This window comes from Thyridium curvatum (genome assembly GCF_004353045.1).
Source record: "Thyridium curvatum strain D216 chromosome Unknown NODE_111_length_103525_cov_82.688156, whole genome shotgun sequence".
Taxonomy (NCBI): domain Eukaryota; kingdom Fungi; phylum Ascomycota; class Sordariomycetes; order Thyridiales; family Thyridiaceae; genus Thyridium; species Thyridium curvatum.
The window spans coordinates 63,591-90,447 of NW_022156866.1; the positions used below are offsets into that span (position 1 = coordinate 63,591).

A 26,857-nucleotide genomic window follows, 5' to 3' on the forward strand; every position below is an offset into this window, starting at 1 on the left:
AGATCATCACCTCGGCTCATGGTGTCCGAGTTGAATGCCAGATCAAATCTAGGACCATCTTGGACAGTGCAGTCGTTCAAGTCTTTTCGTCTTTCATTCATATACGAGAGCAGTAACCAAAGAAAAAGTCGCAGTTGGACATTGTACACTCCTTTTGCTCCAGCGCTGCCCCTCCAATCCTCCATCAGTCCACGCCCCAAGCAGCGCGCCCAATCCCAATCACAGCCGCCGATGGGTTCCCAAGGTTCGACCGCGCCCCCAGGAGGCGACGTGCTCCTTGTGAATGGCCAGATCTTCCAGTCCAGCGGCGAGGGTGGTGCATCGAAGGCCCAGTTCCACAAGGCCATGCTCGTTCGCGGCGGCGTGATCCAGCACGTCGGCTCGGAGGACGACGAGCCCATCCGCACCGCCCGCGCCTCCTCGTCCGGCGGCATACCCGTGCAGGACCTGCGCGGCCAGACCGTGCTGCCCGGCTTCTTCGACGGCCACCTGCACATCCTCATCCTGGGCCAGTCCCTCGCCAAGGTCAGCCTCGACCACTGCAAGTCGCTGCAGGACATCCGCGCCGCCATCAGGGAGTACGCCGCCGCCAACCCGGACGTGCCGCGCATCTTCTGCAAGGGCTGGATGCACTCGATGACCCCCGACGGCGTCGACCACACGCTGCTCGACGACCTCGACCCGCGGCCCATCTTTGTCGACACCAAGGACCTGCACTCGACCTGGGTCAGCGCCGCCGCCATCGCCGAGCTCGGCCTGCAGGACACCCCGTCGCCCGAGGGCGGCGAGATCCACCGGTTCGCCGACGGCGGCCGGCCCACGGGCCTGCTCAGCGAGGCCGCCGTCTTCAACATCATCTGGCCCTTCGTCGCCGCCGTCGCCTCGGTCGAGGAGCGCGCCGAGGCCGTGCGCCAGGCCATGGTCGCCTACAGCGCCGCCGGCTACACGGGCATGATCGACATGGCCATGGACGAGAACATCCTCGAGGCGGTGCTGTACCTGCGCGCGCGCTGGCGCCTGCCCCTGCGCCTGGCCGCCTACTGGCTCGTCAAGCCCGACGCCGACCCCGCCGCGCACGCCGCGCAGGTCGACCGCGCGGCCGAGCTGGCGGCGCTCTACAACGACCGCGCGAGCCCGGACTTCCGCGTCGTCGGCGTCAAGGTCATCTGCGACGGCATCGTCGACGCCTGCACGGCCTCCCTGACGGAGCCCTACGCGGCCAACGCGAAATCGACGGACCCCTTCTGGCCGCCCGAGGCGCTGGCGCGCGTCGTGCGGCGCGCCGACGCCGCGGGCCTGCAGGTGGCGCTGCACGCCATCGGCGACCGCACCGTGGCCATGGTCGTCGACGCGCTCGAGGCGCACGCGAGCCGCGAGCGCCGCCCCCGCGTCGAGCACCTCGAGCTCGCGTCGGCGCGGGACGCGGCCCGCCTCGGCGCCCTGGGCATCACGGCCTCGGTGCAGGCCGTGCACGCCGACCCGGCCATCCTGCGCGCCTGGCCGGCGCTGCTCGGCGAGCGCCGCTGCGGCCGGGCCTTTGCGTACCGCGAGTTCGCCGACGGCGGCGCGACCCTGGCGCTGGGCTCCGACGCGCCCACGGCGCCGCACGGCCCGCTGGCCAACGCCTACGTCGCCACGACGCGGCGGTCCGCCCGCGAGCCCGGGTACGAGGTCGCCGTGAACCCGCACTTCGCGCTGGGCCTGTGCGAGGCCGTCGTGGCGGGGACGCGGGGCGCGGCGTACTCGTGCTTCGCGGACGGGGTGACGGGCAGCCTCGAGCCGGGCAAGAGGGCCGACTTTGTGGTGGTGGAGATGGAGTGGGCGCCGGAGAAGCTGCTGGGGTCCAAGGTGCTGGAGACGTGGTTTGACGGCCGGAGGGTGTTCAAGGCTTCTTCGGAGGAGGACTGAGCGGAAAGGGAGATGTGTAGTGGAATGGATGTATGTGAAATGACTTGGGGTTTTGGCGTGAAGATCGAGGAGTATGAACGGAGTGTGATAAATAGTTGTTATCCGGTGTCCCGGCGCCCCGAGTATGGAAAAGAGACAAGATCAAAAGACATGGTGTTCGCTCGCGTGTGATATAAAAAACCAATAAAAAAAGGAGCCACAACCCAACAGACTACTCATCAGCATAGTACTGCCTCGGCCAGATATTCATCGCCGTCTTGAGCCCGCTGCCCACCGGCAGGCCCGCGTGCATCGTCCGCCAGTCCCCCGTCCCGTTGGCATGCAGGTTCATCCAGAAGACGGCGTTGCCCGCCACGGGCCTGAACGCCACCCCGCCGTCCTGGTGCAGCCTCCAGGCCGGGTCCGCGTCCGTCCACTCCCAGTCCTCGTCCTTCTTCCCGGCCGCCTCGCCATCCTCCCGGGCCCGCCGCTCCCGGCCGACCTGCCTCGCCGGCGTCCGCAGGTGGGGGAAGTACGTCTCCCCGCCGGCGCACCCGTCCTGCAGCACGACGAAGAAGCTCGCGACGCGGTTCCACCGGCGCGCGGACCCGTCGGCCGCGGGCCGCGGCGCGTCGTACCAGTCGCGGTGGACGTTGAACCGCTGGCCCGCCGTGTACCGCACGAGCTGCGGCGGGCCCATCTCGTCCCACCCGTCGTCGTCCGTCAGGACGGCGCCGAGGAACTGCCGCGCGCGCGCGAGCACGCACGCCACGGCCGGGTCGTCGCGCGGCAGGCCGGCCGAGGACGAGGTGCGGTCCGGGGTGCGCTGGTCGCGGCCGTGCTTGGCCACGCGCGAGGGCGCGAAGCGCGGCTCGCCCGCCGCGAGGAGGCCCGCCGTGTCGGCCGGGGAGGTGAAGTTGCGGATGTAGATGACGAGGGGGTCGAGAGAGACGATCTCGGTCTGGTAGGACCGGGGGCGGCAGACGAAGGGCTGCTGCCCGTCTTGTCCTGCCGAGGTGGTAGTGTTGGTGGCCCCCTGTCGCGATGTGGTTGTGAACAGGCCGGTGCGGAGGGATATAGGGAGGTGGTCGTCTAGCACGGACACATCCGGGAAGAAGGAGAGCAGGGCAGGGTTCTGTGTGATATACGGGAGGGTCAGGGCCATGAAACCGGTGCTCGTTGCTAGCACAGCGGCTCTGGACAACCACGAGGTAGCCATATCTTTCGTAGTGAAGGGTGTGAACTGCTACAGCATAGGCACGAACATACAGAGTGAAAGGTTACAGGAAGACTAAGAGGCAGTGTTTTTGGCAAGACAGTGCTTGTTATAGTCTAATGCCTCCCCTCCGCTCCGGACCTAGTACGTATAGTCACGTACCTAGAATCAGTCTTACCATGCCACTCCTCTGCTACAGCCACCGCAGGATGGCTGGCCGACTGACCTGGCTCACAGAGGCAACACTCGAACGAATACTGATGTCTGGAGGAGCAGGCTCCGATGCGGGCAGAAATGCCGAGATCCCTGCAGGTGAGGGTGCAGAAGAGCCAGGATAGCATGGCCATATTGGGGATCGAGGACTGCCCGTTGGCGTAGGCGGAAATAGCCGAAACAAGGATAGGGGGGAGCTCTCCGCAACAGGATTGGTGACCGGTGAGACGCTTGGCTTGTTCGAGTAAAGCCGGCTGGACGAGGTGTAACCCCGGACTTTGGTATCTCATACCTTTTCGACCTGGTGGGAGCCAGAGCACCCAAGCGATGGGGTTCATGTATTGATACCTCGAGAGAGAGTTGAGGCAGGCGCCGGTCGCGTTTGACCTGGCCAGTGACTTGACGAGCGAGGGAGGGGGATGAACGGCTTAATCAATGTGTCATCCGACTACCCCGCCGCAGAGGCCGGCATAAGTGTGCGCGAAGCTCACTATCCTATCAATTCGAGAACGAGCATGATCTCGTTCTCGGGGGTTGTCAACTTGGATTTATTGATTTCGTGCGGGGTGCGGTCGTGGAGGCGGTATTTGAAGATGATGGCTCGGCATCCATCGAGACTGAGCCAGAACCTGCTGAGCTCTCCCTTTGCACAGAGTCCTTGCTCTGGTCTCGAATCATGACCGATATATCCCTTCCTCACCTCGGTCGTCACCTTGACCTGTCCACAGACATTTGCACAGCGCAGTGGTCGAAAACAAGGCTCGTCTCCTGCAGGGACAGGGACCCTCTTTGTGCCGTGCCGAAGATCCGCACGCAAGCGATGTGCGGGCGCACGCACAAGCCACCCGGCTCGCTCGTTACCGAGCCGTCGTCCATCTTGGCCGCTGTCGACCCAGGCCCGCCAGGGCTTGGGGACACCTGAAGACAGCAGCGCAAGCATCGACAAGCTCAGCTGGGCAGACTCGGCGAGGTAGCCAAGTCCCCAACGATGCGACGGACCCCAGACGACACGATTCACGTCGAAACACCTAGGTCAAGATCTCAATGCTCCCCGGCCTAGCCAGCCCTCTGGACCCTGAAGGAGGAATCAGCACCAGACGGGGGCAATTACAGGCGAGCAGGGCACAAACAGCAACAGAAACCTGGTCGGCACACTCGCGCTAGGATCGACCACCTTTTGTTGGTGGAGACCCATTTAACCAGAGCTCCTGGCTGCAGAATCATGCTTGGGGAAGAAATGGCCCTCAAAGCAAGTAATCTGCAGGTTTCCTCAGAGGGGACGCGTGTCGCGTAGCAGTAGCAGCAGCAGCGTCACATCTTCGCGACGACCCAAAGAGCACGCACATAGAATGCGTGCATGCACACATGCACGCCATTCCGTGCGATTTTTTCAAAGATCAATAGAGGTACTGGAAGTGGCAGAAGAGAGCGCGCGTGGACGGAACCCGGTTTGCGTGCTGCTCGGGCAGGCTCAGAAAAAGCCAAGACATCAAACACATTGACGAAGAGATGAACGCTTTCGGAAAACGGCACGGGCGGCGGGTCGGCCACGCTAGCCAGAGACAACAGAACGCTGCCACTCAAAAGCTCCGTAAAAGTTTGATAGGAGGGAAAAGACGCTACCGAGCGAAATAGAGGGGAAGTGGGCTGAGGAAAGGAGGGGCTGCAAAGGGCTGCTTCAGCGCGACCTAGGTACCGAAGCTCGCGAAGTAAAGTCCCTAGAGGATGGGAAAGTTGAACCCAGCTGACGGATATTCTGCAAGATGGCGCATGTTGATCATTGCTGCCAGCTGTTGCGAGGCACACCAGCTGGGCGAGCCTGCGAGCCACAACATGAGCCAACAAGTGACAAGTGGCCAAGATTGGGAGGGGACATCAACAGATGGACTGTGCGAATTCTGCATCCGTTTTCCGACTCACGTTTTCTGGATCCCTCGTTTGCTTTTTTACTCTCGGAAGTGCAGAAGATACGGAGTTGGGAGTGAAATGGTTGGCCCTGTCTTCGAAATGAAAGACCGCCCAAGTGGGCAGAAATGTACACTGACGTCACTGGAGAGATCTCGCGCGCCAAAATATTTACAAGTACAAGTGCTTCTCCTCCGGTACGTGGGGAAACCATCACCGTGATCATATGTGGTACGCGGTCTCAGCGGTCTACCTCTTGAAACCCGTCTCATAACCAAAAGCCACCAATCCTACTTGCACTCGCTTTTCGACCGAGGCCGGATGGGCGCAGATGGATGCGGTGGGAGGAAATCAGGACATGGGAAATGAGGATGGACATGATTTGGGCCTGAACGGCCACTTTGCTTCGGATTTCGGGCACTGAAAGACAAGGGTAGATGCGCAGGCTGACAGGGACAAGAGAGAGAAAAGTCTAATCCCATCTAGCGAGCGGGCGGGCCCTTGCTACTACAACGACGACAAGTGCAGCCGCCACCTTTCCGTGGTGCATCGTGGCTGTAAAGTAGTTGAGTCATGATGTCAACGTCCAGGAGGGAGTGGACAGTGGGGGGGGGGGCCACGACAGGCACCAGGAGCAGAGCCTCCTCTGCGCACCTGCGCTAGGTTCGTCTTCCGCTCTCAATGTCGGGGATGGGATGGGTGATAGTGAGTGAATTATCATCGTTGATGAGATAAAGGAGACGCGATCTTCCTCCCGGCCACACACACCACACAACACACAACATCACACACACACATTGGATCAATCTCGTGCAGCGCCAGCAGACGCCGCCGGAGCAGATCCAGCGCCGCCATTACGTCTAGTGCCACAGATCGGCCCATCAGGCAATGTCACACGGCGAACTAGCTGCATCTTGAGGTTGCCTTGATTGCGTCGTAGATGGAACCAAGGCTCCGGAGCCAATATTGGGGGTATCTGTAATTGGTCTGGGATGGAGGTTCGGCAAAGAGTCGCTGTAGCGAATGAATGGCGATAACTTGTTTGGCAGTCTGGATTTGTAAACAAAAAAGTCAGCGGGCCAAGGTCGCATCGAAGGCTAGGCTCCCTGAGGCTCCCTCTACAATATTTCAGCTGCCCAGGATGGCTGCCAGCTGAATACCTTGTCCACACAGCCCTGGTCTCGTCACAACGATTCAGGGTATGTGGCACCTGGAAGTGCCAGGTAGCTCGAGCCACGTGCTGACAAAAGAGAGCATTCCTGATAATTGGTTCTCCTTGAATGTTCAGGACCCGAGACAGGCAATCACTAATAAACTCTGCTCTCGGCTGCGGCGGGTGAGAGTGTGCGTGTATGGTGCATGTGCATCCTGTGTAAGCACGAGAGCCTGTTTTTTATTGCTTCGTCCGCGGGTCGATCCTGATATTGATAGCATGAGGAGCGAGCAGATCAAGATTTATTGCTCTCGCGAGGCCTTGGTCCCTGCAACGCGGTACGGTACCAGCGTGCAGCGGTCACCGGGTGTTTCAGGTTTGGCACACACGAGGTGGGATACCTAGGTACCATCGCAGCGAGACCCAGAGCGACGGACGACAGGTTGCGTCAACTGGAGGTCAGGAAATGAGTACCCAAGTGTTGAACAGCCTCACGGTTTACACGGAGAGCCGCCATCGCGATCGCGACTGAGCTTGGCGCAATAGACAGACCCAGAGAGGCTTGGGCGGATTGCAGAATTCGTACTTGTACAAGTAGAAGAAACACAGAAAACGAGGGTACATTTCTTTCCAAGTTCCAAGTGTGCATACTTTTCCACCCTTGTCATGTCCAGAAGGTCGTGGGAAAAGAGTGGAGAATGACGCCGACAGCTGCACCTCTAATTGGCAAGCCACAAACTCAGTGATCTCCGTCCAGGGAGAGACGGATGACGCTACCAACGACGTCATGCGGGAGGGTCCAGCACTTGTGCTTGTAGCTATCTGGGTGCTGGTGCGTGTATTGGCAAGAAACTGGCAAAGTGCGTGCGTGACTGGCTGGTAAGGGCATCTCTCCGTTCTCTCCCCAAGACTTAGGTACCTAGGTAGACCACTGGCGGACTCCCAAGGCAGGCTCACCCCCAAATCACGGAATTCTGCATGCCAATGGAAACCTTGGGACGGACAGAGCCAGCGAGGCCTGCACTGCAAGGACAAACTCGCTCACTATCTCACTACCTGAACTTGCTGGAGCCAAGACTGGGGCGCCCCCTTGCCGCACTACCGTACCTACCTCCTAGGTACTACTTGTACTCATCTCCGTCATTGGCGGTCTTCTAGCGTCTCGGCCGCCTGCCCACTTGACTCTTGACCCCTGTTCCTGACCTCACTTCCCACTTGGAACTTTTTCTCGCTTCGTAGCCCCTCCTCCACGCGCGCCCGCCCGCCGCCCTCATTCTCGCTGCTTTTTCTAACACACTCTTTACACTCCCCCTCGAACCTACCACCGCACCTTGGGCTCGACGTACTGCCTACTACCTACCTACTGCCTCCTGCGTGCATGTACGTAGCACTGTCAAGATCCAAGATCCCGCAAGCGCTGCTCCAGGTAAGCAATATGACACATTGCACACCCCAGCCCCCTCTCTCGGTCTTCCCAAACCACTGCCTCACATTCCCGTCCCGTCGTGCTCTCCCGCCTGTCTGGCTCCTACGTGCGTCCTACTGTTTCCACCTTTCCTGCATCTTTGCTGCACATGGTCTGCCCACCTAAGCAGGGGTCAGAGCAGTTGGCAGAAGTTCATCGAGGAATACATCATACAGGTTATCCCACCCACCAGACACTGATTGGTCTGGAGATACCTAGTCAAGTACTTCTGCTGCTGCTGCCATTCCCGCTCTTCTCGGTACCCTCCCACCGATCTCACCTGCATCGAATCGTTCTGCATCGCCTCTCTTCCCTCTCGACAGACAGACATCAAGGCAAATCTTTGCTCAAGTTAGTAATCAGCTTGTTTGCGCGCTGGAGGTTTTGCTCCCAGGATCTGGCTAATACTCCGTCTCAACTCTCCAGCACCACTCTGCCCTTGCGACTCTCGTCCAATACCAGCACTCGCAGCAACGGAAAGGCGTGATCGCGAAAGCAGGGCCACACCCACTCATCCCCGATCCCATTCCGTCACACCTGTGGCCACCTCCGGCCCCTTCGTCATAGGTCTCCCTCCCCCGGTGCGCCTGCTCGACTCCATCCTGCCTTGGCCCGGCACCTGAAAATCAACCCCAGCCTGCCGTCTTCTGACTGCCTCCCACTGCTACCTCACGCGGGTCCCGGCCTTATCTTTCATCTCCTTCCCACTTGACCACCAACACATCTTGTCCTGGGCCTTCTCTCAGATCCGACATTCACAAACCTTCCACACGTAATCCCGAATACCTTTCCAGTCCCACTTGCATCACTCCCGGTCCGTCCCTCGACCCCGACTCGACTTTCCGACAGCAATATCCTACTACCCGAACACCTCACCGGAGAAGGAGAACGAGCGCGAGGTGACTTGACATTTGGCGGAGCAGGTACAGTTGCCGTTTGTTGGTCGCACAACGGGTTCCTGCCGACTGGAAGCCGACTAGACTTTCCCAGGCGGACAGGAGGAGCATTAGCAATCTGCTTTTTACACCTGCATTGCACAAGCCGTGTGCTCTTTCTTCTCGGACTTTTCAGATCGCCGTACCCCGGCGAATCCATCAGGCAAAGATGTCGACGATACAGCAGCTTAAGAACTTTATACGTCATGGTAAGAATTCCTGCACAGCCTCTGGCATGCAAATCATCCACATCCCGCAAACCTTACTTTTCCTTTTCGCACATCGTCACCTGTACGTCAACTATACTTTGGATACCCCAAATCTGACATCTTTATTTTCCTTCCCGTTAGGCAAGCAGGCGAGGAACTACGACGAAACCCCACGAAAGGCCGACTATTCGCCGCCAGCGCAAAAGCCGCACGACATGGTCCCCGGTGTGTCAGAACCGGTCCTCGGTGCCCACCAAGAGAACCAGCCGCTCCACGAAGCCTACTCGGTGAACGCTGCTGATGCCAGCAACCGAGCCGCGCAGGCGGGCAACGTGGCAGCTCACCACGCCGAGCCTGGCCAGGCCGTGCAATCCAAGGCTGCTAAGAGCAAGCGCGTCGATGACGCCAACATCGCCAAACTGGTCGCCGAGGAGAATGAGAGTAGGAGCAAGTTCCCGAGGTACCCCGGTCTGGAGAGATGGGAACTGCTCGAGAAGATGGGCGACGGCGCCTTCAGCAACGTCTACAGGGCTCGTGATCTCGAGGGAGGCTTCAACGGCGAGGTTGCCATCAAGGTGGTGCGCAAGTTCGAGATGAACAGTCTACAGGTGAGTTGTCAACAATCGGACACGACGCCGCTCCTCTCTTGCGTCGGTTTCTTTTCCTCTCTCTCTCTCTCTCTATCTCTCTCTCCTCCCTCTCTCTCTTCCTCTCTCCTCTCTCCTCTCTCCTCCCTCCATCCAATCAATCACGAAACACTCTCTTTTCCTTTTGCTGTGTCTTCTTTTACCAACTCCCGGACTCGCCATAGGGAAACAAGCATCTACACCCGGACTTTAAGCCGAAGGTGCCCAAGGCTGCAGAGGTGCGATAAAAATTTCTTTTCCTTTGTCATGTCTCCTCGTCGTCTATGTCATCTGTCCTTTCCAGATCTATACAACGTCTTGTCTAGCATCCCGCGCGGGGCTTTCGCCACAGATCGAGTGTGCCGGAGGCGCAGCCCCTGACGCCCACGACCGCACACAGAGACACGCGTACTGACTACTAAACCGTACAGCGAGCAAACATCCTTAAGGAGGTCCAAATCATGCGCCAGCTCGACCATCCCAACATCATCAAGCTCGTTGACTTTTCCGAGTCGAAGCAATACTACTACATCATCCTCGAGCTCGCCCCAGGCGGTGAGCTCTTCCACCAGATTGTCAGGCTCACGTACTTCAGCGAAGACCTGTCAAGGCATGTCATCACGCAAGTAGCCAAGGCGTTGGAGTATCTTCATGAGGAGAAGGGTGTTGTTCATCGGTAAGTTGGCCTTCCTTACTGTTTTCGGTGTCAATGACGTCATTCATTGGCCGAGCCAACACCGCAAATCATGTGGGAACCGTGTCTGCGACCACAGTGGCTGACACTGCTTCAACAGAGATATCAAGCCGGAGAACATTCTCTTCAGCCCTATTCCCTTCATCCCATCCAAGCATCCCAAGCCAAAGCAGCCTGGCGATGAGGACAAGGTCGACGAAGGCGACTTCGTCCCCGGCCAGGGAGCTGGAGGAATTGGCCGGATCAAGATTGCCGATTTCGGCCTCTCCAAGATCGTCTGGGAGAACAAGACGACAACCCCTTGCGGTACTGTCGGCTACACGGCACCCGAGATTGTAAAGGACGAGCGGTACTCAAAGTCAGTGGACATGTGGGCACTGGGTTGTGTACTCTACACCCTTTTGTGCGGATTCCCGCCTTTCTACGACGAGAGCATCGAGGTGCTCACTGAGAAGGTTGCCAAGGGACAGTATACCTTCCTCTCGCCCTGGTGGGATGATATCTCCAAGTCAGCGCAGGATTTGATATCACACCTGCTGACGGTGGACCCGGAACAACGGTACACGATAACAGAATTCTTGAACCACCCCTGGATCAAGGCTTCTGGTCCCACGCCCCGCGAGGAGAAGAAGCAGCCGCAACTGACTCAAGATGGCATGCTTCGTGCCTTTGATGCCACCAAGCTCATTGACGGCGACAAACGATATGACTTCCGCTCGCCGGGGGCTGTCAACCTGCGTGAGGTCTTCGATGTCGGATACGCGGTGCACCGGCAGGAGGAGGAGGGCAAGCGACGCAAGCAGGTCGGTTCGAAAGCGGCTGGCGTGCCATCAAACCTGGCCGGCCTCAACGAGGAGGACGAGGAAGATGAGCAGATGGCCGATGCCGGCGACGACAACCGCGAGTACGTCCACAAGACCAAGCCTGGTCAGACGGCCACGCACCAGCTGGAGCAGAGCATGCGCAACACCAACATCAAGGACCAAGAGCACCGCGGTAGGGAGCGCGAGCAGCGCGACAGGCACCACGGGACCTCCGACAAGGGCTACGGGCAGCACTCTGCGGCCGTCACGGCGGCGGCCAGGCAGCAGGTTAGGGACCGCAACCGGGCAAAGGGCGCGTTTGAGCTCAACCTGGACGGTGCGACGCTGCTCGGCCGGCGGGGTGCCAAGCCTGCCGCGAGGGTGGCATAGAGTGCTAAAGATGAAGGTCCGACCGAGGAAGTCGCTCAGGGATTGATGGGGTACAGCCGCGACCTGTCCGCCGTCATCGACGAGATAAGAGTCTCTGTTGGGTATCCCAAGGTGCCGCTGCTGAACCTGACGCCGAAGAAGGGCTCGGGACAGAGCCGGAAGCAGGAGAATGAGCCTGCTGTGACGCAGCCCGCCGCCCAGGACAGCGAGGAGGCGGGACCGTCCGTTGAGGTAGTGGAGGTAGCAGAGGAGCAGAGCCCTGCCAAGGAGGAAGTTGGTAGAGAGGAGGAAGATATGGATCCCGTGCGACGGATGTTGATATATGAGGGTGGTGGCGCGATGCTGGGGTAAAGTCGTGATGATCATGTGTGTGTGTTGGGACTGTTCAGGGTCCTTGTTTAAAGGTTTTGATATTCGTTACGCTGCTTGCTGGCAGCGGCTCGCGGGGACGTCATGATGGGTGGAAGGAACCGTGAAGAATGGGAGTTGGTTTCCTTTGTTTTTGTTCCAACAGCAGCGACCTCTGAGACGATGACATCTTCCTCTTGACTGTCAGAGGTTTTTTCGTCATGGCGTTTGAGTAACATTGACCATTATTTTTATTTTGTTCTAAACCTTTCTACTCATTTCTTGTTTCCAACTTCTTTTTTTATCATTACTACATGAGGATCAGGATCCACGGGTAGCGGAGATGAGAAATATCAATGCTTGGCTTGGCGGAAAATGCTTGAGGAACGACAGATTTGTGTGTTGCATTGAAACGTGAGGAGACGAGGTGAAGCGAGTGATGATGTTGATGCTTTGTGTTGTAACGCGTGATCTATTCTTGAAAAAGGGTCTCGGACTTGCAACGACGACACGGCTATGTGTTTGAGACCCTGTAATAAGTTTGGTTCTTAACATTTACTCGCACCACACTATGCTGTTGTGGATAAACAAGTCCATGACTTTAAAGGGATAGTACACCTCATAATACCAAGTGAGCTGAGTCCAGAGCCCCAACTAATAGTGAGCGAGTAAAACGGCTGATGGCTCTCGAGCAAGTTGCAAGATAGTCCAGACAGATTTTAAAATATGAAAACCTAGATTCAGAGTAGGGCTCCATAACTCGGTTTTGCGTGTTACGAAATTGTTGGAACAGCATTTTGCAAAAGGTGAGCGGGAAACGAGATAACATGATCCAATGTACTGACAGTTGAATAAATGCCTCCAAGAATCACAGTGTAGGCTTCGTAATACCGTGGAAACAACGCAACGACTTTAATACTTCGTACTAGCTACTTCGAGTACCGAACAATCATGAACCTTGGAGAATATACAGTACCTAGCCCATTCTCGTCTCTCACGGCTCAGCCCTTTTCCGACTCGGGGGCTAGAATGGCGTCTTTGCTTCCTCTTGAGCCGTCACTGGATGTAGTCTCAGTCTTTGGCATTCGGCTTTCGACACCGAGCTGTGCCATATTCGAAAAGCTAGTGCCATCTCGTCGGAGTCGATGCGGTCTCGGCGGCACGACCGGCGGCCCCGGCGGCCCAACACCGGCGCTGGACTGACGGCGCATGGCGCCGCCGCCGCCTCCGCTCTCAACGTCACTCGCGCCGCCCGACGAGACGACGATGTCCTTCCACTGCCGCCGCCTGTCCCACATGGGCTTGAGGCCGGGGACGGACAGGGCGACCAGGGTGCCGCCCATCTCGCAGACCTCGGTGATGAGGAGGGGGTCGTACTTCCAGGAGTGGTCGTGGTGCAGCCAGTGGCAGTCGATGATGAAGACCAGGCGGGCGACGGAACTGCCGATGACACTTTTTTTGTGTCGAGTGAAGAAAAGGAGGAGTTAGTATTTCTTTTTCCTCTTTCTCCACGTCCACTCCCTCTTTGAATGGATCGAACCAGAGGTTTGAACCTTTAAAGCGAAAGGCAGAGTAGGTTGTACTCACAGTACGCCCGGCATGAGAATGCCAGCCAGCTGGACCTTCCTCTTGCGGCTCATCTTGAGGATCGACAGGATCGCGACGGGGATGCCAAACAGCATGACGTCGCACAGGAGCGACAGCGCCGACACGACGGCGTGCAGCACGCCCCAGTCCATGCACGCGTACTCGCCGTGGTCGGTCTCCCAGCGGTAAGGGAAAAGGCTCGTCACGGGCCAGCAGTGGAAGACGATGAGGCACAGCTGCGCGAGGAAGCTGGCGCCGAAGAGGGCGGCGAACCCGCGGATGGCGCGCAGGAAGCTCGGGTGCACGTCGACGACGCGGTGGTAGAAGGCCAGCCCGGAGAGCCGGCAGAGGAGGAGGCAGGTGACGTAGACGATGCCCGCGCTGAAGTCGAGCGTCTGGATGAGGCGGATGTCGGACCGGGGGGCCACGTAGAGGAGGTAGGCGTAGTGCCGCCCGGAGCCGTGGGCCATGAGGAGGATGCACAGGGCGGAGAAGGGGACCATGAGGATCTGTGGTTTCCGAAGGATTGTGAGTGAGGAGGCAAGTTGGAGAACAGGAGAGAAGAAGCATGATTGGGGTGAGGTAGGTCGGCTACACGTACTAGGGAGGCGATGGCCAAGCTGTCGTCCAGGCCGAACCTTCGGAGGATGAATAACCGTGAGGTGATCCGGAGAGAAACGACGACAAAGGTCACCACGGTGATGCAGATGATGCTGATTGCGTACTGGCGAGTGTGGTTCTGGCTCAGATATTCGAGACTGAGGCCCTTGGGAACTCGCCCTGCCGCGGCAGCAGCAGCCACGTCTGGCGCGATCATTGCTGTTGAAGATACATAATGAAGTCGGAGGCCCAGTGATCAAAGAGATAGAGTGTAGAGTGCACTTTTATCGTTGTGATGGCCAACGCATCCTTATTCTTTCTATGCAACGTCCCAACTTCCACCGCCCCCGTATCGACGACGACGACGAATCTTATTATATCTTCATTGAACCAAGTTCATTACCCGTCAAAGCTCTTAGCATACTCGATCAGACCACATTCTATTTGGCAGATGCCGCTGGCCTGGCACCCTCGCCACCCTGGACCCTTGACTTGCTGGCGTGTAGTGGTGTGAAGTGTCTGACTGCCGTTCACACTAAGGCAGTAGCATCGACGGTGCAAACCCTACCTTGCAGGTTATGCAGAGCAGTTCACTGTCAACGAACGGTCCTTTTTTCAGATACGCCAACACATCTTCACTCTCTCCCATCTGTTCGCCCCCAAGCCACACTCATATCACAGACCGGACGATATCGTGTTGAAAGGTGTGTGCCACTCCCCAAAACATGAAGCAGGCTTAACTATTAAGAGCTCGAAGAATGACGTGGAAGCTGGGGACTCCCTTCCTTGGACCCTAGAGAGCGGAACTACCCATCTACTAAGAAAGCCAAGATCACGGTTGACCACCCACCATGTCTGTAGATCGGGCCCCCGTTCGACTTGGGCCCGGCCCGACAACCAGGAAAAGTCAAAACCGTCCTTGCGTCAATTCGTAGTTTCACGGGACTTCCTCGCATCCAAGTATCCGACATCCCAACTCAGCCACCCGTTGCGCCCGGCTCTTTGCCTGCCGGTTTGCCTGCCGGACAAGACGAGCCCAACGAGGAGTGATGATGCTTCCTTCTCTTGCGATTAAGGGGAAAACGCGTACCCTTTAGCGAAAGAGGTTTGCCTTAGCACAAGAGGACATATTGATCATTTTGAAAACTGCAAAACAAGCATGTCCATTATTTAGTATCATACAAGAGATGACTAAACGATTCAGACAAGGCAGAAACAAAAGCAGAAAATAGAAAAACAACGCCACCATTTATCCTAATGGCTAGTTATTGATACACTGAAGAGAGGGAAGACAAGAAAATGCATCATAGGATCTCATGTATGCATGCAATGCAAACAAAAGGACCCCCCCTTTTACCAACGCCAACATCAGAACCAAAAGAACCATGTGACAAAAGCCCGGCTGTCCGACGAGGAGTCTAGTCTCCCCACAAATACGTACAGCAGACAGACCGACGGCTCCGGGATAACAAGATACAAAGAATCGAAAAGGCTTCTCTTCTCATCCCACCGCTAAAGCAACCCGAACTCATCTCCACGCCACGCTAGCCCTAGTCGGCGCCGCGCCCGATCCCGCCGGACCAGCAGAGGAAGCAGCATCCTTCCTCGCGCTTCCCGGCACGCCCTCGAGCCTACTGCCGATGGTGATCCTCCTAGCCCTGCCCTCAGCAGCAAGCAGCCTCTCCCGCGGCGACCCGCTATCGCCCCGCACGCTGCCCCCCATGTTCATCCTCCGCGCCTGGCCCGCCGTGAACGCGCCGCCGGGCCGCGCAGCGGGACCCAGGACGCCGCCGCCGCCGCCTCCTCCTCCCCCTTCGCTCGCAGGAGGCGGCGAGCACGTGATGGGCGGCGAGCGCCTGCGCTCCGCGGAGCCGCGGCGCCACTGCCGCGAGATGCCGTTGGTCGAGCTCGCGGGCGGCGGGCCCGAGTAAGAGGCCGAGGCGCGGTGGTGGTGGTGGCCACCGCCCACGGACCCGATGGACGAGGTGCGCTTCGCGTTGGACGCCGCCGTGCCCGTCATGGACGACAGGCGGTGCGACTTCTTGGCCGAGTGGAGCGCCGAGCGCAGCTTATGGTGGTCGATGGTCGAGGAGTTGTCGTCCGTGTCCGAGTTGCTCGCCGAGCCTGCCAGCAGCGATGACATCGCCGGCGGGTTGTTCTCGTCGAGCGAGGAGCGGTTCGCCGATGGGATGCGGGTTGCCGACGGCGGCGACAGGTGGTTCGAGGCCTGGCCGACGCTGAGGTCTCTCAGCGGCGTCGTGCGCTCCTCGCTGTCCGAAGAGTTGGCCAGGTTCAGAGACAGGGTCGGCGCGACAGGCGAGCCGTTGCCGGCCGACGGACCGCGAGACTTGGACAGGAAGCCGGCCTGGAACCTGTTAGGCTTGGAGGCAGGCAGGCTCGAGGTCTCGGGAACGGTAAGCGACGGGCTCGAGTCCGAGGCTGAGTCTTGCTGTTCGAGGTATGATGGTAGCGCGGGCATGGGTGGGATCATCGCCGGATCGCGCTTCTTCTTTAGCGGAGAGTCTTGCTCGGGAGTCGAGTCGAACTTCTGGGGAGTCTTCTCAAAGTCTGCCAGTGTGCCCTCTTCCGTCTCGTCGTCTCGCCACCTGACGCTGCGCTTGGAGGGAGTCGTCTTCTTGGGGCTGAAGGAAACGCCCTTCTTGCCGGCTGCGACCTTGCGCCGTCGAGGAGACGACTTCATCGGAGAGGCGAAGACCTGCTGCGCTGCTGGAGCCACAGCGACGAAAGCGGGTGCAGGAACAGGCCTCACTTTGACAGCCGCAGCTTTCTTTCGCTTCGGCGTGCCACGCTTGGTAGGAGGAAACAGCTCGACAGGCATGTTGGCGCCGTCGGGCTTGACGACATGCGATGCCGCAGTGTATCCGGTCTCCAGGAGCCTCTTGATGATGTCCTTGGCATGCGCGACAGCCTCTTCCTCATTCATGGCGAGCGTCTCGGACAGGGAGGAGAGGATGTCGAACTGAGCGGTCAGGAGAATCTGTACCGTAGCCGCATCACCGGCTTTTTCACTGTCCAGAACCTCCCTGTACGCTTCCCTGGTAAAGTTGGACTTCAGAAGCTCAGTCTCTCGTGTGAGGCTTGCAATTTCACCACCATCGCATGCACCGTCTGTAGGAAGCTGAGCGATGCTGTGCTGGAGAGCAGTATCGATCGCACGCTCCCAATTGGACTTCTCCAGCTTCTGGTGGAGGTGCTGACGGCTGTGCTCCAGTTCTGCTAGAATGCCCTGCGCAGTCTTGCGCATGGCCGTGAGGTTGGGCGGCATGGCATCCTCATCTTCCCGCGCGTCGCAGATGGTGTCAAAAGCCGCAATCCAGGCCGAGAGTAGACCAATCCGCCGCTCAAAGGCCTTGAGCTTCTTCATGTCGGCAATCTTCTGCTGCCTCTCTTCCGCCGAGTTGTCGTACGCCACCCTGATGCGTTGGATTCCTTCTCTCGCGATGCCGTCTCTCTTCTCCATCTGCTTGCGGAATTTGGCAAAGAAGGTCGCCTCGGCGTCCTTCTGCTGTGCCTTGAGCTCGTTGATGAGCGCCATCTGCTCGTCGATCTTGACGAGGAAGTCCTTGACGTGGCGGTTGACATTGAAGACGTTGCGCGTGACCTTGGTCTGGATGTTCTTGGCCCGATTCGCATATCGGAGCGTGTTTTGAGTCTCGTCGAAGTGCGCACTCGAGGGGCTGACGCAGACAATCATGACGGTCTTGCAGTTCCCGCCCAGCGAAAACTTGAGCAGACGCGTCAGCTTGCTGTTTCGGTATGGTACGTGGTTTCTCTTCCTAGGATCGCAGAGCGCGTTGATGCAGCTACCGAGCGCCAACAGCGACTTGTTGATGTTGGCACCCTCCAGCAGCCTCTCGCCTCGGTTCTTGGTAGCACTGGCGCGCTCGCTACCTGCGAGATCGATGATGCTGAGAGTAGCCATGGTGTGAGGTTCGTTGATATCGGCGTTGCGGTCTTTTTGAGCAATGTTGATTTGAAGTACGGCGTGCGACCGCGAGGACACGGCGTTGGCCTCTGTGGGCGAGACGGTACGGTATTCGTTGCCCTGCACGATCATATCCATGACCTCTTGCACATCTTTGGGATGGTGGCTCGTCAGGCCGGCGACGCTGACAGCTTGGTGTGAGTCTTCGCGCAGCATCAGCCCCTGCTTGCTGCCTCCCGGGACCAGGAGATCCCGGATGGTCTCGTTGTAGATCTCGAGGTATGACAATGATAGCTCGGTGACCTTCTCATCGCTGCGCTCGGCGATCTTTTCGAAGAGCTCCTGCATGGTCAGGAAGATGATACCGGGCTGCTGTGACGTGCCGGTGATGGTGTGAGTCTTGCCGCAGCCGGTGGCGCCGTATGCGAAGACTGTCGCATTGTAGCCGTCGAGCACGCTGTCGAGGAGGGGCTTGGTGGTGCCCTCGTAGACTTCTGTTTGTGAGACCTTGTCGTCAAAGATTCTGTCAAAGGCAAAGACCTGGTCCTTGACCTTTTTGCCGGTGGGCACAACGGATCTCGAGAACTTTTGCACGGGGTTGTCTTCAGGGGGGTCGAACACACTGCGAAAGACGGACGGTCAGCCGAATCATGAAAAGGGGGGGTTGTGGATCGAGAGAGTTGGGATTGCATACAGGCACCTGTCATCCACCACCTTGATCACTGATCTTAGGCCTCTCTGGTTGAGCTTCGGGGTCGGCGCAGCGGCGAGGGAGCCGTCGCCCAGGAAGAGCGTGCCTTCATCGGTTTTCGTTCTAAGCATCCCCTTGTCAGCGTCGACCTTGCCCAGCCAGTCGAGAATGGGTCATCGTCTTACAATTGCGCAGCTTCTCTGATTGTGAATGGGCGTACTCGGACTGCAGTGGCGCGAGTCAGTCTTGTTGTTGCTGTCGTCGCTGGTGTTGTCTGCAACGGGTGCGTGTGTCGCCTTACCTGCTACCGAGATGGATGACGCTCCTGGGTCCAAGGGCGCCATGATGTGTGTTGTCGGGTGTCTGGTGTTGTTTTCGTGATGCGCTCAGCCGTTTGCTCTGCGCCGCGTGCTGCGCTCGGGAAGCTGGGTATCGTCAAGCAGCGCAGACAGCTATCGCAGCTTTATGCGATGCGGCAAAGTAAACAAAAGCAAGCGAGACCCGGGGTGTTGTTTGATGACCTCGAGTTGGTATCGAGTAGACCGTCGTCCAAAGAGAAAGAGAGGAAGCCAGGCAGACAAGAACTCCAATCCAACAGCAATGACGTCCTCCCTGTGGGTGAAGAGTTGCAGTTTTGACACTCGTCGTGGTTGAATAGGCAGTGTCTCTCCCGTCATGTCCACCGTCGAGGAAAAAAGGGCGGCGTGATTGGACAGAGCTTCCCGGTTTGTTTAGGGTGGCCGTGGCTCGAATTGTTTACCGTAGCAACCGGGAGTCCCCTTTTAGTGGGGGCCCACCTCTTCACCCAGCAGGCCTTTAGCGCTGTAAACGGCAGTCAATACGTGGTAATTAGTGGGGTTGGCCCACTGGAGATCCCCTGTGGATGCTCGGTCGGCGCCCCACTGTTTCTCAGGGGAAAAGTGAAATGGATATCAATAAGTCACGTTGAAGAGGAAGTTTCAACTCCAAGAAAAAAATGCAAAAAAAGAATGTTTGAAGCTGGGTTCGAACGTCGCATCTGATCCTTAACATGTATCGCCCGGAGGAACTCCTCCAGGGGTAAGCATTTGATGTCATTGTTCGTATATCCCCCTGAACCAAATCCCCCTGAACCAACTACCCAGCTTCAATGTTGAGAGTGACCACCTCTAAACTTACTTATGTAGTCGACGCGCCCAAACACTGCGTCCAATGAAGCCGTTAAACGAGCGCATCATCGTTTCAAATCCTGTGGGGCTGGGAGATGACTCGCCCGGATTATTCTCTTGCTTGTTGTGGAAAGTAAATTGAGTATACAGGGAGTAAACCGGAAAGGACTGGAAGCGGAGCAACCCTTTCATCTCTACAAGTCTTCTTGCATTGTTCTTTTGCACCGATTTGTGGCTAGAAGCTTCGAGAATGGGATACGAGGCTTCCGAAGCTTTGAGATGCTCGCCATAAGGGCAGTGTATGCTGGCACAACAGTAGACGAGGTTGCGACTTATTGTAGCCAGATCTTGCTGGGTATTATAGATCACAGTTCGCTTTGGATGAGATACTGTTACAAAGTGCTGGCGGTGAAAGTAGGAGAACGCCGGTATTAACGGGGCTTCGGCATAGGTAGGTTTTAATGCGCCAAATTAGGTAGTTCTATGAATCGCTCAGGAGATTCAGATCGACTCAAGATATATCATATTCCAATTATCACCATCAGACTACACCAGCCACACCACCACCAATACAAACCCCATCACTGCCGTGGCGAGCCCACCAGCCCTCAGCGCCTCACCGGCATTCTTCTTCTCCCCCGTCGCCGCACCCCTCGTGACGTTTCCGCTGCCCACGCCGCCCACGACGCCGTACCCATTCGTAAACGCCGTCTGGTTCTGCTTGCCCACCTCGTCCCGCCCGACGAGGAAGCTCTCCGGAGGGCCGAGGTAGCTCGGCCGCACGCCGCCCGTGTCGACCACGACCTTCTGCACCAGGACGCTCGGCAGCAGGCACCAGATCCGCAGCTTGTACGCGCCCTCCTTGGTCACGTTGAAGCCGCGCGTGCTGTAGTTGCCGTACCGGCCCCACACGCCGTCGCCGACCGCCAGTCCCCACCCGTCGGGCAGGTTGCCGCCCACGGTGCGCCCGACGGGCCGCACCATCGTCGGCTTGGGGGGCTCGGCCGCGCCGCCGGCCGGGTACAGCGCGACGCCGTACTCGAGCGGCGTGCTGTCGCCGAGGTAGTTGTGGCTCGGCGAGATGAAGACGGTCACGTTGGCCACGCCCTGCGGCCCGGAGCTGTTGGTGAAGAGGTACATGTCGTACTCGAGCGCCGGCGCCTCCTCGACGCTCAGCTTGTCCGTGTCGAGCGGCCAGAGGCCCACGCCGCCCAGCGTGCGGCCGTAGTTCTTGAAGGTGTGGTACGTGACGTTCCTGCTGCTGATGCTGCTGTTTGCGGACTTCGACGGCGCGATGATGGACTGGTAGTGCGGGCCCTCGATGGATACGTGCCCGTCCGACTCGACGAAGCCGGCCTTGAAGCCCTCGGGCACCGAGCGCGTCACGATGGGCACCTGGATGGTGGGCTCCGAGTAGCCGTACTTGTCGAAGCCGCGGCACGGAGTGGTGACGTTGATGCTGACGGTCGCGTTCTGCGCCCGCGCCCAGTCGACCGAGATGTAGACGCGCGTGTCGGTGCCGTTGTCGCCGCCTACGGTGCCGTTGTACTGCGAGAGCTTGACCCACGGCTGCCACGGGGCCGCGTTCCAGACGCACGAGTTGGTGCCGCGCGAGAAGACGTCGAAGTAGCGCGTGACGGGCCCGTAGCGGTCCATGGGCGGCACGACGAGGGTGTTGCCCGAGTTGGTGTGCCACTTGTCGTCGCCCTGGATCGTCGCGTTCCGCCCTTCGACGCCGACGCCGACGTGGCCCGCCAGCGAGGCGAAGGCCGTCTGTACATAGGTCATGGCCGGCAGGCTGTTGCGCATGGGCTGCTGCCAGTAGCCATCGTATCCGAGGTGGGTTTCTGAAGAATTTTCGGGTCAGCGGCTCTCGGTTTCTTCTTCACGGACTACAATCGTCCTGAGAGGTATGCAGGTAGCACTCACGGTCCATCATGTGCGCCCACTTGCCGTCGAGCATCTTGTCCCACCGCACGGTAAGGTTCGCGTCGTCGTCCGACGACCGCAGCACCGCCTTGATCACCTCGTTGGCCGCGTTGCGCTTCTGCCCGGCGTACAGCGCGTTCTTGGCCGCGCCGACGTAGATCTTGTGCACGATCTCGCCGCCCAGGATCGGGTGCAGCACGAGCTGGAAGAAGGCGTCGCGCGCCTCCTTGGGCAGCCTGTCGTGCAGCGCCTGCGCGTCCTCGCGCAGCACCGCCCACTGCTCCAGCACGGCGTCGGCCTCGTTGTAGTTGATGACCGAGTACGTCTGCGGCTCGACGAGCTCGAACTTGCGCCGCGCGGCACACATGCCGAACCGGTTGACGACCTCGGCGATGTCGGCCGCGAGCTCCGGGCCGAACTCGCGCGCCGCCCACGCCCGGGTCCAGGCGTCGGTGCTGTCGACGTCCCAGCGGGCGGCGTCGTAGGCCATGTCGAAGAAGTGGCTGATGGGGATCTCGAGGGGCTTGAGGTCGCCGACGTTGACGATCCAGATGCGGTCCACGCCGCGGGAGTAGGCGAGGTGCATCTGTGTGTGGTGGTAGGAGAGATATCGATTAGCTTTGCACGCTCTTTCACCCTTTTGATCGGTAATCTTCTGCTTTTGATTTACCGACTCACCTGTTCAGCCGTGTGCGACAGCTGCACCGTGTTCACCCACTTGTAGTCGCGCGGGTCGCCCACGTAGTCAAAGTGGTAGTACACGCCCGCGCCGCCGGCCCGGCCCGTCTCGTTGGCCAGCGGCAGGCGCCGCACGTTGCCCCAGTTGTCGTCGGCCCACAGCAGCGTGATGTCCTCGGGCACCGTGAGCCCTTCAAAGGTGTACGACTGCACCTCCTTGTACAGGCACCACATCTGCGGCACGTCCGAGATGTTGACGCCGTCGAGCCCCTCGCTGATGATCTTCTGCTGCTTGCCGACGAGCGTCTCGAGCATGGTGACGATCTTGTCCACGCCGAGGCCCTCGATGGCCGTGTCGCCCGTGCCGCGCATGCCCATCGTCCACAGCGAGTTGCGCGCGTAGGGCTTGGCGCGCCGCACGCCGTACCGGAAGTAGCCGTCGATGGTCTCGTTGTTGAGGTTGTACGCCCAGGGCCCCTTGTAGAAGTGGCCGAACTCGTTCTGCGCGCGCATGAGCGGCTCCGTGTGCGAGCTGCCGAGCACGATCTCGAAGGCGTCGGCGAGCGGCTGGTTGCCCGGGTCGTCGACCTCGAACATGGTGCCCCAGAGCGCGGGCCACAGGTAGTTTGCGCGCAGGCGCAGCAGCACCTCGAAGACGAGCGCGTAGAACTGCGGGCCGTAGCCCGCGCCGTAGGGCGTGTCGGGCCAGCGCGAGGCCACCCAGTTGGTCAGGTCGGGCTGCTCGTCGTTGAGGAAGAAGCCGCGGTACTTGACCGAGGGCGACCCCTGCACCTTGCGCTCGGCGAGGGCGTGGATGTCCTTGTGCTTCTTGACGGGGACGTCGGCCCAGAAGTACCAGGGCGACACGCCGATCTGCTCGCTGACGTCGTAGATGCCAAAGATGGTACCGCGCGGGTCGCTGCCGGCAATAACGAGGGCCTGAGCACAGCCCGGGATGGGGTCCTTGACGAGCTGGCTGACGAAAGACTCCCACTTGCCCTTTACCTCGGAGACGTCGAGCGCCTTGGCGTCGACCAGCTTGTCGATGAGTGACGAGTGGCCGATAGTTCCAGCGATGATGACCGTCTTATCGGGCGCCGGGTCGGCGTACTTGGGCCCGGGAAAGCTTTGCTTCGCGGTGGTCGAGTACTGCCAGTCATCGTCAGCATCTTCCCTCGCCAGCCAGACTCTGTGTTTGACGAACGGTCCTCGGCTGTCCAACTTACCACAGTATTGTTCATATTGTTCACAGGGTCATACTCGTATGAAGCGGGTGTAGAACCCTTTTCGCCGTTGCTCAGGCTGTAGTTGGTGCCCGTGACCCGGCCAAAGTCGAGCGCCAGGTCGCCTGCCGCGCGGATCACGCCCCAGTACTCATTGCTCGATACGCGGATCTGGCCGGCCGAGACAGAGCCGCCGGCAATCTGCAAGGAGCCGGCGGAAGACTCGAAAGCAACAATGGGCTTCTGGCCCAGCGCCGCAACCAGGCCGGCCCCGCTCGCGAGGGCGGCGAGCAGGCGCGACTTGAGCTGCATTATGCCAATACGAAGAAAGGCCAATCGAGCAGACAAGCAAGCTATCTGTCTACCTTGATACGAAAGGAAGACAATTGGTTGACCAGACCTTGATCAAGGGGAGCTTGCGAACAGAGGTCAGGAGCAGACGCTCTGCAGGTGAAAGCCTGCATCCTGGACTTATATCGCCCGGGAGCTTACACAGACGGGCGTGGTTCACGCTCGCTCGAGGGGAGCAGAGCTACCTACCCTTGTCTGGACCTTACATGGCAAAATAGATTATCCAGGAACGAAGTCGCAGTCGCGGACCAAGACGGCATAGCGGCGTGGGTGCTGGTGAGTATGGTGCGAGCTCGCCCGGTGCGGGCGGCCCCGATATTGGAGCAAGGTGACATGGTGAGGTAATGGCGTCCTGGTCTGCCGGATAAAGTCAACGTGGGCTCGAAGGGATCAGCGAAGAGGCTGCTGCAGAGGCAGGCTGCTGAGCAGGCGGCAGCTGATGTTGGGGTGCTGTTCAGGCAGTGTGGGCTTGGTAGCCTTGGCCACTGATGGGAATAGTCCCGACGATCCATCTCACGAGGTGTTGTGTTGGTGTAAGACCTGGGATAACGGCGCCGGACAGCCTCGAGTCGCGAACCCGTTTCCCCGCACGATCGGGCAGTGGGGGATGCATATCACCAGGACATAACTCTTCGGTTGATCTGGCGTCGACTGCTGCTTGTGCTTGCCCGCATATCTTGCACTTATATCTTCGGGGTCGACGGTATGACAGGGTGATGATTGCGGCTCTGCTTCTGAAGCATGTCAATCTAAGTAGGTAGCATCCATCGTTAACGATCAAAGTCTAGGTATCAAGGTTAGCTGGTGAAAACACGGAAAAGCCCTTTCCAAGTTCCCTCTCACTGCACCCACCAGAGGGAGTGAGTTGTTGCGGGGAAGGTAGGCGGAGATGTGCATTTAGCCGCAAAGCAACCCCAGCATCAACCCTGGACCCCGTTCTGGATATTTGGTTCGGCGTCCCCGCCAAGCAGCCAACGAGCTCCGGAGGTTGAAAATAGCTTATTCGTGGGATTCTTGAGATCCGTGAGCTAATACAAACGGGCGGTCGGCACTCGGCTTGTGTGGCGAGGGAGCCATCGTATCGCGAGTTTGAACGAAGATGCCTGCCTTCTTGTGTTGACATCTGCTGCTGATTGATTTACTTCTCAGTCAGAACTTGACTCGGTCTGGGCGAATCCTCTTGCATCCCCATGCCAACCCAATCACCTTGCTAGTATATGTTAACTCGGCGCGTTGAACGGATGAGGCCACCCCTGAGAAGACAGCAGCTGGGAGCATGTTGAGACAGGCCCTGTGGTTTCTCAATGGCGCTGCTTTGCAGATTTTCTTTATGGCAATACAAGTACAACCTAAACACCAGATAGCATCCATCCCGTCCCTAGTATGCCCAAACGTGACAGACACCTACACCCTATCGGCATCCGGTCATGCTGCGGCCGAGGCGTATCTTGACATCTGCCCCAGCCTCTCCTCCAAGCTCACTTCCGTGTCCGCGTAGATCATCCTGATCGCCTTCTCCTTCTTGACCTTCTCGGCTGCAGGCGCCTCTGATACGCCCTCGGGCTTGGGAGCCTTGATGCCGGCCTCGGCCATGCGGATCATCTGGTCGATATCGTCGCCCTGTCGAGCGGCGCCAGAGACCAGCTCGTCGAGGGTGGACGCGCTGCCGCCCGGTGGGGGATACGCACCGGCGGGATAATTAGTCCCGTAAGGTGGTCGTTGCGGGAGACCGGACTGCGCGGGAGGGTTGCTGCCAGGCCGGGCGGGGAGGGCTCCGGGGGCGCCATACGGTGCAGCGCCGGGCGGGTAGCTGCCGAGGAATTGTTGAGGGGGGTATTGGCCGGCGGGAGGCTGTCCGTATTGCTGCTGCTGTTGGTACTCGAACCCGGCTTGGGGAGGGGGGAAGGGGCCGTTCTGCAAGGGAGAGAGAATCAGCGACTGGTCTAGAGAGGAAGGGACGTCACATGGGCATCCTACGTTTTGCGCGGGACTCTGCCCATTCGGAGGCGCCGGGCTTCCCGTTTCGCCGGCAGCTTTCCTTGCCGCCATCTTTGCGCGGTGCTCTGCTAGCCTCTTCTTGAGCTCGTCTGCCGTCTCTATCTTGATCTTCTTGGCTGGGCCCTGGCCTCCAGACTGGCCCGGCGGGGGGTTGCCGGTGGCGGCACGTCGCTCAGCCTGGGCCTGGTAGTAGTTCTGGATGATCCTCTGGTTGTGCTGCTGGACAATGTCGTCTGGCACGCCTTCCATTCCGAAGATCTCGACGTCGAGGCCCTGTCGGTTCGGGAGGGCATTTTCGACTTCGGCGAGCGACTCCTTGTGCACTTGGTTCATGTGCACGGAAAGTCCTGATCGCGCGTCCAGAGTCAGCATCCATTATCGCCAGAAAGATGTGCCAAAGATGTAGCATCACCACACGATTCGATCAACGTACCTCCCGCCGTGTTCAATCTCCTGCCGCATCGCTCGCACTTGAAGTGTTTCGCCTTCTGGTGGGAGATGAGGAGCTTCAGATCCTCAAAGTCACGCTCACCTAGACGAACGCAGTCAGTAAACACGTAACAGATTGTGTCTGCGCGATAGTGGCGTACAGTAATAGCACCATGGCCGAGCGAGGAGCTCCTCGACGTCGGGGTGGCTGCGCTTCTTCTTGCCCATGGTCCTGGCGCGACGGGGCGAATTGATGCTACCTTGGCGAGGTGTGCGGTCGGGCGATTGATCGCAGAAAGAGAGAAAGGCGATGCGACAAGGACGCTGGATTCGCGAGTCGGGAAGACGGTGTGGTCGAGATGGCGGATGCCGTTGATGGACGAGTATCGCGCCTTGGAGCTTCTGGCTCTGGATCTTGCTGCCTCAAAAAGTT

At 58.9% G+C, this 26,857-nt stretch overlaps 7 protein-coding genes across 7 annotated transcripts; 2 read left to right on the plus strand and 5 right to left on the minus strand.

Annotated features, from left to right (window-relative positions):
• Positions 1–231: 231 nt before the first annotated feature.
• E0L32_011614 (uncharacterized protein) lies at positions 232–1,908 on the plus strand (the record flags this gene model as incomplete). Its single annotated transcript, XM_031134363.1, has 1 exon — positions 232–1,908. One exon carries the CDS (start codon positions 232–234, stop codon positions 1,906–1,908), a length of 1,677 nt encoding a protein of 558 aa, XP_031000212.1.
• Positions 1,909–2,119: 211 nt separating this feature from the next.
• Positions 2,120–3,106, minus strand: E0L32_011615 (uncharacterized protein; the record flags this gene model as incomplete). Its single annotated transcript, XM_031134364.1, has 1 exon — positions 2,120–3,106. One exon carries the CDS (start codon positions 3,104–3,106, stop codon positions 2,120–2,122), a length of 987 nt encoding a protein of 328 aa, XP_031000213.1.
• A 5,874-nt stretch (positions 3,107–8,980) lies between these two features.
• E0L32_011616 (uncharacterized protein) lies at positions 8,981–11,847 on the plus strand (the record flags this gene model as incomplete). The annotated part of the gene is made up of 5 exons (XM_031134365.1): positions 8,981–9,065; positions 9,125–9,591; positions 10,041–10,285; positions 10,404–11,443; positions 11,513–11,847. The coding sequence occupies 5 exons, from the start codon at positions 8,981–8,983 to the stop codon at positions 11,845–11,847; spliced, it is 2,172 nt and encodes a 723-aa protein (XP_031000214.1).
• A 998-nt stretch (positions 11,848–12,845) lies between these two features.
• Positions 12,846–14,248, minus strand: E0L32_011617 (uncharacterized protein; the record flags this gene model as incomplete). Its single annotated transcript, XM_031134366.1, has 3 exons — positions 12,846–13,296; positions 13,432–13,940; positions 14,033–14,248. 3 exons carry the CDS (start codon positions 14,246–14,248, stop codon positions 12,846–12,848), a joined length of 1,176 nt encoding a protein of 391 aa, XP_031000215.1.
• A 1,311-nt stretch (positions 14,249–15,559) lies between these two features.
• On the minus strand, positions 15,560–19,012 carry E0L32_011618 (uncharacterized protein; the record flags this gene model as incomplete). Its single annotated transcript, XM_031134367.1, has 4 exons — positions 15,560–18,599; positions 18,672–18,791; positions 18,854–18,893; positions 18,970–19,012. 4 exons carry the CDS (start codon positions 19,010–19,012, stop codon positions 15,560–15,562), a joined length of 3,243 nt encoding a protein of 1,080 aa, XP_031000216.1.
• A 1,350-nt stretch (positions 19,013–20,362) lies between these two features.
• E0L32_011619 (uncharacterized protein) lies at positions 20,363–23,958 on the minus strand (the record flags this gene model as incomplete). The annotated part of the gene is made up of 4 exons (XM_031134368.1): positions 20,363–21,663; positions 21,746–22,331; positions 22,424–23,572; positions 23,650–23,958. 4 exons carry the CDS (start codon positions 23,956–23,958, stop codon positions 20,363–20,365), a joined length of 3,345 nt encoding a protein of 1,114 aa, XP_031000217.1.
• A 1,464-nt stretch (positions 23,959–25,422) lies between these two features.
• E0L32_011620 (uncharacterized protein) lies at positions 25,423–26,652 on the minus strand (the record flags this gene model as incomplete). The annotated part of the gene is made up of 3 exons (XM_031134369.1): positions 25,423–26,342; positions 26,429–26,527; positions 26,586–26,652. The coding sequence occupies 3 exons, from the start codon at positions 26,650–26,652 to the stop codon at positions 25,423–25,425; spliced, it is 1,086 nt and encodes a 361-aa protein (XP_031000218.1).
• Positions 26,653–26,857: the final 205 nt, after the last annotated feature.